The sequence below is a fragment of the Gallinula chloropus genome, assembly GCF_964237585.1.
Source record: "Gallinula chloropus genome assembly, chromosome: 3".
NCBI classification, from domain to species: domain Eukaryota; kingdom Metazoa; phylum Chordata; class Aves; order Gruiformes; family Rallidae; genus Gallinula; species Gallinula chloropus.
In genome coordinates, this window is record NC_140087.1 from 79,127,024 (window position 1) to 79,135,725 (window position 8,702).

General features: G+C 38.7%; 1 protein-coding gene across 2 annotated transcripts in view; it reads left to right on the forward strand.

The window, feature by feature from the left end:
* TASP1 (taspase 1) overlaps positions 1-4,821 on the forward strand; it is a gene marked incomplete at its 5' end in the record, with an annotated part of 88,711 nt that extends 83,890 nt beyond the window's left edge. For both annotated transcript variants that reach the window (XM_084262583.1, XM_084262584.1), the window contains one exon: positions 4,503-4,821. In XM_084262583.1, coding sequence (XP_084118709.1) covers positions 4,503-4,595 — 93 coding nt within the window. In that variant the 3' untranslated portion in view covers positions 4,596-4,821. The remainder of the gene's footprint in view (positions 1-4,502) is intronic.
* Positions 4,822-8,702: the final 3,881 nt, after the last annotated feature.

Below are 8,702 nucleotides of genomic sequence, written 5' to 3' on the forward strand. Positions count from 1 at the left end.
TAAATCGTGTCCTGAAGTGCCACATCTACTCTTTTTTTGAACACCTCTAGGAATGGTGACTCCACCACCTCTCTGGGCAGCCTGTCCCAATGCTTGACCACTCTTTCAGTAAATCAGTTTTTCCTGCTAGCCAATCCAAACTTCCCTGGTGGGATTAAGAACTTAATCTGGCCTTTCTCTTTTCTTTTTTTCCCTTCTTTTTTTACTTTTGAACTGTGGGGACAAGGTTTCTCCTTTAAGCTGCAGACAAAGATCTGTGGTGACTAACTGGCTTCCTACCTGTCAGGACTCCTGCTCCTACTAGGCCCTCACCAACTTCACTTTTCTTGTGGAAAGTAAGTCAAATCAGATTAATTTCAGGGACAGTAAAAATTCTGTCTCTGGAGCAGAAGATACAGATAGCCCCATCATTCTTAACCTACCTTTCCTTAGCGTACAGTTTGGTCAGAGACAGACTTCCATGAAGCTGCACGGAGGATTAATTCAGAAAACCTTTTTCTTTTCCTGTTTTTGTGCTCTCAGGCACAATTTCCCCCAGATGTGGGTTCGTTCAACTTGCAAAGCTGACAGACTAATTGAATTCAATTAAAAGCTTTCCAGTGTTGTTCTTTTTTGTTTGCTTTTTATTTTTCTGTTTTTAAAATCTAAACCTAATCCACTGTACAATCTGGACCTAATGTAAAATATGATGTTAGGATATAAAAATGTAACAAACTGTACAAAATAAGTTCTGTGGTTGCATTTAAAAATATTAAATGCTCTTTGATCTTTCTTTTTATTTACTAGAGTTTGTTCTTATGGCTAAGAACAAGGGAGATATAATTGTAAGAATTCAGTGGGGAGTTTATCTGAAGTTGTCTTGACATGGCCTTGTTATCCTTTTATATTATTTATTAGATAACGTATTTTAAACACTATTGTCTTAGATCTCTCTTGGTTTTGTTCGTCATAAGATAGCCAGTCATGAAAGTAGTAAGAATAAAACAGCATCTGTATTTGCTCCATCGTACAAAGTATCCAAATAAACAGGATGCAAGTAAGGGCTTTAAGAGGTTTTGTTCTATGTGGTTTGGGTGTTTATGCAGATGGAAATGTAGAGACACTAGTGTGTAGTGGGGTTTTTTTGGTTTTAGGGAGTGGGAGGGTGTATGCAAAATGTGTTTTTTCCTTCTATAGGAAGTGAGCTTTTGTATAGGAAATGTGCTATTTGGTAATGTATTGATGGGTATTGATCTGAGATCACCTCTTGTATATTTTCTTTTCCTTGCTCCAAATCTCACTAGGATATTATGCTTAACTAATTTTTAAAAATAACAGGATCTCTAAGCTTCCTTTGAACTCAGCGAAACCTTAGATTTTACTCCTGCAATTGTCTAAGTGTCTATTAGGCCTTTAACTTTGGGTTGTGGGATAAGTCAAGCTTAAACAAAAGGTTAGTTCATAACTTGGGTCAGAAAACTAGTTTACCTAGATTTGTTTTGCTGTTGTAGTTATAATGAAAAAAATTGATTGTAAGATTCATAGAATCATAGAATCATAGAATGGTCTGGGTTGGAAGGGACCCCAAGGATCATAGAGCTCCAACCCCCCTGCCACAGGCAGGGACACTAACCTCCAGGCCTGGATCTACACAAGGCTGCCCAGGGCCCCATCCAACCTGGCCTTGAACACCTCCAGGGACGGGGAATCCACCACCTCTCTGGGCAGCCTGTTCCAGCACCTCACCACTCTTTCTGTAAAAAACTTCCCCCTAATATCTAATCTAAACCTTCCCTCCTTTAGCTTTAGTCCATTCCCCCTTGTTCTGCCATTATCTGCTCTTTTAAAAAGTTGAATCCCCTCCTGCCTATAAGCTCCCTTCAGGGACTGGAAGGCTGCAATGAGGTCCCCCCGCAGCCTTCTCTTCTCCAGGCTGAACAAGCCCAGTTCCCTCAGCCTCTCTTTGTAGGGGAGGTGCTCCAGCCCTCTAATCATCCTTGTGGCCCTCCTCTGAACTCTCTCCAACAGTTCCACATCCTTCTTGTATTGAGGGCCCCAGATCTGGACACAGTGCTCCAGCTGGGGCCTCACGAGGGCAGAGTAGAGAGGGACAGTCACCTCCCTGTCCCTGCTGGCCACTCCTCTCCTGATGGAGCCCAGGATACCATTGGCCCTACGAGCTGCAAGAGCACACTGCTGGCTCATGTCAAGCTTCTCATCCACCACAATCCCCAAGTCCTTCTCAGCAGGGCTACTCTCAATAAGCTCTTCTCCCAGTCTGTATCTGTGTCTGGGAAGATTCATGATAATCTTGATAGTGCTAGTAGCTTTTTTTTCTTCCTCAGTGGCAGACTTCCTCTCTTGTGCTTCTTGGCAGCATCCTTGGGCCTCTGTGCTTTTCATTGTATTGCTACAGTGATCAGCTAATAACTCTGACTGATAGCTGAGTAAGCCATCTCCCTTACAAATGATGCCTGCCTTAAAGCGCAGCCCTGGCTTGCTTTGCTTGCAATATCTCACTAAACAATCCGTGGCAGCCTTCCATGGAGAAAATATGCTACTGTCCCTGTCAAGCAACGATGCTTTTACATTGTTGTCCTATCCCACTTTTCATCTAGCAATTTTTTCACAGACCTGGAAAAATGTCTTTGTTCTGTTGGTCATAAAATTAAAAAATAGCCTACTGCCACTTGTTTTTCTTCCTTTTTAGTTTTTAATTTTTTTATCTTTTTTTTTTCCCCCCCTTTAAACTTATGAAATAACATCTCCAAAAACTGTCAGCTACATTTTGGGAGAAACTGGAACAGATTTGAAAGGACTCTTTTCTTCTTGAAGTGGTAAATCAGGGTCATAACCAAAGTTGTTCTGAAAATAGGAAGATGTTCATATATCAAGTCGGAAGGCCAGAGATCAAAGTTTTAGCAGTAAAATGAAAGCTTTTAAGTGTTTTCAATTAAATCTCATTCTGTAATTTAACTGAAAACAAGACCACCTAGGAGCAGACACCAGGATACCCTTATCAAGAAAGGAATTAAAAGAAGCTGCCTCTGAGATGCAATGAGTTGTGATTACAGTCTCAAATCGCTTTCTACTCAGTTAGTGCAAGTTTCTATTACTGAACTTCTACTTCTCTACTTTTTGATCCTAACACATTGCCTTATGGCAAGTTACACATTTTGCAGGATTTAAAATCTTTTAAATGGGATAATGTACTTCCAAAAACTTAAATAGGTAGTTGGCTGTGCTTTACAGGAAGCTGTAATTTCTAAATGCCAACAACTTTTAGGTTGTGAGCTTTATATAGTAGTAGGAATCATTTCTAGATCCTCATTAAATAATTGTTTAAGCATTTTATTGTCTGAGCTTTAGTGAATCACTTGATGAAATGTGTAACTCATGAGGGGATGAGGGGGATGGAGGTCAGTGCTTCTGCTTCAGTGGGAGGGATAGCTGGAGTATGGCTTGAGCTGCTGAGTCCCTGATCGTCTCACTTTCTTCCACGAGCTCTGAAAGTAGGAAACAGTGAAGTTTGTAGAAACATGCTTCTGATGCCTTCTCTTCTATTTAAACATAACATCAGCAACTTGGCCCTCTATGAAAGCAATTGATGTATCTGCAAATGGCTCTTCCTGTAGCTGGGAATCAACGGTGTGGAGCAAAACATAAGCAGTTTTCACATTACAAAAACGTGTGCAAAAGGGGAGGAAAAAAAGTCCTTCTTTTTAACAATAAGTCAAAGTACCTTTTAAGAAGTGATTGTTTTTTCCCCATCAGAAATAAAAATGAACCTCAGAATATAAAGGATTTTTAACAGCTGTTTAGTGTCACTGAGTTCCAATAAGCTGAAGTTTTGTGTACACAAACACATGTGCCCACTTTCTGGCTTTTACTTTGCGGCTGAAGTATTACAGAACCATCTCAAAGGCCTGCTTTTAAAACTGCTCCCCAGAAGAGACGCCTGTTGACAGAAACACAGTTGTTCTTTGCATCCATTTATTTGACAGCTGGCAACAAGTACCTTAGAGGAAGTCTTTCGTTTCTTTAGGTGGACGAGAGCTATTATGTGCAGAGAAAATGTTGTTTTTGCATCCTGATCATCACAGTTGCCTTCTGCTCTGAAGTGTCAGTTTATCTCTGTCAAATAGCTTATTATGTCTAAGATAAGGTATTTTTCTGTATGCAATACTTTTTTCAATCTCCCTAAAAAGTACAAACCTTGGAATGCCAGAGTTATTTTTCTTTTGTCTTCACGTTTGATATTCCTTTCTTCTACTCCCAGTGCACTGGGTCGTCCAGTTTACCTTTTCTACACATTTGTCATGGTCCTTCTCTTCATGTGTTAAACATTAACACAAGGAAAACAAAAAGAGAACTCCAGTTGTTCGCAGCTTTTCAAGTTGCTTTGTAATTTGCCCTCAGACTTCAATGATGGAGCAGCCTAATTGTTAAATACGTACAAGCTTGCTTTGTCTCCTGCATAATTTTCCCTCTCTTCTCACTTGATACCCTCTTGACTTTTCCAGACTCACATTTCAAGACTTCCTCCCGGAGCTGTGGCAGGACAGTCCGTGGCGATAGAAGGAGGAGTTTGCCGGCTGGAGAGTCCCGAAAGCTGAACAGCTGATTCCTCACTTCGTTGAAAGAATGTGAATGATTTTTTGTACAATAAATTTGTTTTCTGTTTTAACAGATGTTGGAAATCCTACTTTTGTTTTATACCCTGTCTTGCAACCATGTGCAACATAACTTGAGACAAGTGCTGCTGTAGTTTTATGTTCTCACTCCGTGAATGGAAGTGTGTGCATGTTCTTTTTTTTTTTTTTCCCTAACAAAATAGGAACTCTTCCCAGTTGTGTGAAGATTATGTATGGTTAATGATTGCGTTTTCATTGGTTTATGTTGGAAAAAAAACTGAAAATTGAAAAAAAAGAATACAGTCACAATTGTCGTTCATGTTCTAAATTTACAAGTAACAGGCCTTTGAAAGTGGCTGTATGCTTATGCAAAAAGGATTATGGTTTCAAAGTTTCTCAGTGGTTTCAGGAAATCCAGTGGTGGTTTGAACATGAGTTGGCTTTTTCCTCCCCAATAAGGAGGAATTTTTTTTGTCAAAGAATGGTTTCAGTGAAACAAACTAGAGCAAAATTAAGGCTAATATTGTTTTTAAATAGTCTTATAAGTCATATTTCTGTTCCCAAACTAAGATGTTAATAGCTTCATGCTGTATGTATTACAAAAAGCTATATGAAGATTAATGTATTGTAACGCAGTCTTTATGTATAATGGAATATTACAATGTAAATAAGAAAACAAAGTTTATGGAAAGATTCGATATTATTCTTCGCTTCTGTTTTAAATCTATTTTTGAGAGGTACAGAAATTGAACATATTACTGGATGCGAAGTGCAATGCGTATTAAATGGATGTTGGGAGGTCTGATACGAGCTTTCGTATCGATAAAGCAACTTCCTAAAGTCCAGCCACAGCATGGGTATTTATATAACTGTGTGTAATATGTATTACTGTGCATAAAATTACTGTAATTCTTTTTATACCTTCAACAAAACTGCATTGTAAAACGATGTAATCCTTGTCTGCCTTGTGAAGCATTGGCAGCTGAACTGTTGTTTGTCACCAGTTCCAATATGTTGGCCAAATCGCCCAAGTTCTAAAAATGAGTTCGGACATACAATCTTCAGTACTTTTTTCTTCACAGCACTGGCAGCAATAGAAGACTTTTGTAATTAATTCGTTGTCCTGATAAGACAGGATATGCCAAAGAGAAACTTAAAATCGTTCATCTTTTTTCCTGGTGGATATTTGAGAATTTTGTTTTCAGAAATAGTGGATGAATAGATATTCAGACTGTATTTGCTTAATCGGGCATTGTACTTGCCTGTTTTGTAATGTTGTGCCTGCCTATAACAGACATACTTGACTGATTAAATGGTTACATTGATTGTAGTACCAATCTTTCACGGATAAAAATCTTAAATAAATTTTTTTTAATAGCCTGAGTTATTTTCATTCATCTGTTAGAGCATACAGTGAGACATTGGTATCTTGTTTGTTTTGTGGGGGGTTTTTTGTTGTGACATCGGTGTTGCCCTGTAGTTGAAGATACCTCTATACAGTTCTGTAAATAAGAAACACAGGGTTGCATCTCTTTGTGCTGAGATATTAGACTGGATCCTCAGTTGATATACTCATGGTCTGGTGACATAGAGAACTGTTCTGTTTGACGCTGGCTGAGGCTGTGGCAGTGCAGATTACGATGCTTCTAGAAACGTTCCAGCAAAGAAGCTGTGTTGTCAGAGCCATTGTGATTACTCTAACATGCAGCATTAAGTGATGATGTGGAAGCTCATAATGTAGTGAGTGAAAAATTGAAGATCCTGTGTATGGCTTCGTAAGTAACCATATTTCAAAATTACAGTATCTGTGGAAAAGTTAAAGTAATAGTGTTAACCTGTCATTCTACCAGTGCTTTTTAGTTTCAACTTAATAGAAATTTCAACATAAATTCACTCTCTCAGGGAATAACCATGACAGAATGGCTTGTAAAATGTGTAAATTAATAAATTGTTTCTTCCCCTTATGAGCTGAATATCTCTTTATTGAGATTTGGATTGCAGCATATAATTTCCCAAGATTTTATTTTTATGCAGGCATACGTAATATTGCAAGAATCATAAACAGCAGATAACATGTTTTGCTTTTACTTTGAGTTTGTGTCCATACAATGCTCCAGAATAGTTTTTGCCAAAAAAGTTTGGCTTCTTCAGCAAGGTACTTGGGAATCATTTGAACCTGAGGAGTGTTCCTTTTCATTGTCCAAGTTCTCTTCCTTCTGTCTAGGTAGAGAAAAAGGAAAAAAAGGATTCTCTTGAGAATCAGTCACCAACAAGATGCAGAGTACAAACCAGGTACAGAGCTGACCACCTACCTAAGGTAATTGTGAGAAGAATACTATATTAGCCCATGCAAATTTCACTATCAGTAGTCAGGAAGACTGGCTGGAGCAGAACTTCCTATCATTCTACTCCCATGTAAGCCAATGAGAGATCGTACGCTAATTAAATTGTGGGTCTAAGTCTGCTACCGGTTCTATTTTGGATTTAAAAGAAGCTTATGAAAAAATAAATGGTGAGGACAGACACACTTTGCAATGATGTGGTCTGTAGACAGTTGTAAGCAATGAGTAACCGTTGCCACTGGCATAAGCAGTACAGTCGAGGAGGAAATTATACATCTGACAGCAATAGCTGGCTAAAATTATAAAGGGCAGGCAACCAGATGAAATGCATATAAATACAAACAATTTGAATACTGTTGATTTTACATTCAAACACACAATTACGTGTCCTAGAGTATTTTGTAGCAGACAGGTTGGTGCCAGAGTAGTCGGTCTTCTGCCATAATAAATTGCATTGCTAAAAGTGCATAACAGCCTAAACCCAATATACTATATAGTCCATTTTCTGTGTTCCTTTGCTCCTAATCTTTGCTTCTGTGCCTTAACAGTGTGGCCCTGCAACAAGTAACTTCAGGGGGCTGTCGTTACAGTGGAGAGTCCTGTTGCAGAAAAAAATGCTGAGCGGTGATTGGAATTCCATTCTGTGTATATGAGGACCATGCTTCTCCTCATTGGCTCCTCCACTTTGGCTTAATCTATAGAAACACTGTGAAATATTAAGATTTGACTGTGGAGGAAGAGGGGGCCTGGTTTAGGGAAACTGCAACCATTCACCTACCAAGCAGAGTATGGAAGATGCTGTAAAAGGAGAATGAAATGGAAGCACTATCAGTAATAAATCCAGGGCTCTGTGCAAGGCTGTGGTAACCTGTATTGTTACCCAAAATGTAGGTTAGGAGCAGAGTCTCAAAAAAGACTCAAACTATTGGCTATTAGGGTATTACAGGTGAAACAGGCGCAATGTTTCGTGGCAGCGTGTGGTAATGGTGCGACTGGAACGTCTTTATAGCTCAGTTTTGAGCAGAATGATGCAGAATTAAATTGGAAGTTCTAGAGTATATATCTGCACGTTTTAAAAATAGAAACTGGGAATTCCACCGTAATTTCTGTTTCTTCTCGTTGTTATGCAAATTATTTGAGTCACCAATACCAAGAGTTCTAGTGACTCAGTAGTAGCAGGATCAATTTGTTCAAAGTCATTATATTACATGGAAAGTTTTTAAGGTGTTATGTTTGTGAATACCTGAACACCATCTGCAGTCTATATGCAGCCCTATTTCAAAGCATCTCCCGAATCCCAAAAGGGTTGTCATTCTTAATAGTATTTGTACTTATGTAATTCTAAGTGACTGCAATCCCACCTGTAATTTAGTGGAGACACATGTTTCAGGTTAAAATATCACTTAGGAAAGAATCTGTTTTTCATGTCAGCTTGATTGGCAGGTGAAGGCTTAGAAGAAAATGAGAGCTGAAAGTAAAGTTTGTAATGTGGCTAGGTAATAAAGGCTCTTGTTAGAAAGCAGAGTAGACAAAGAACAACATGGGAGAAAAGGAAATCAGTCTAAAGTGAGTAGTGGGAAAAGAATTATTTTTAAGGAACAAAGAGAAGGAATAAGAGGAAGTAGTAGTGAGAACTTCCAAGGAACCTGCATAAAGAATTTTTGTATTCTTTGCAGTGCTAGTAAGGCTCATCTTCCAAGGGATTTTTGAAGAGTGAAGGGAGTATAAACTATTACCTTATACCTGG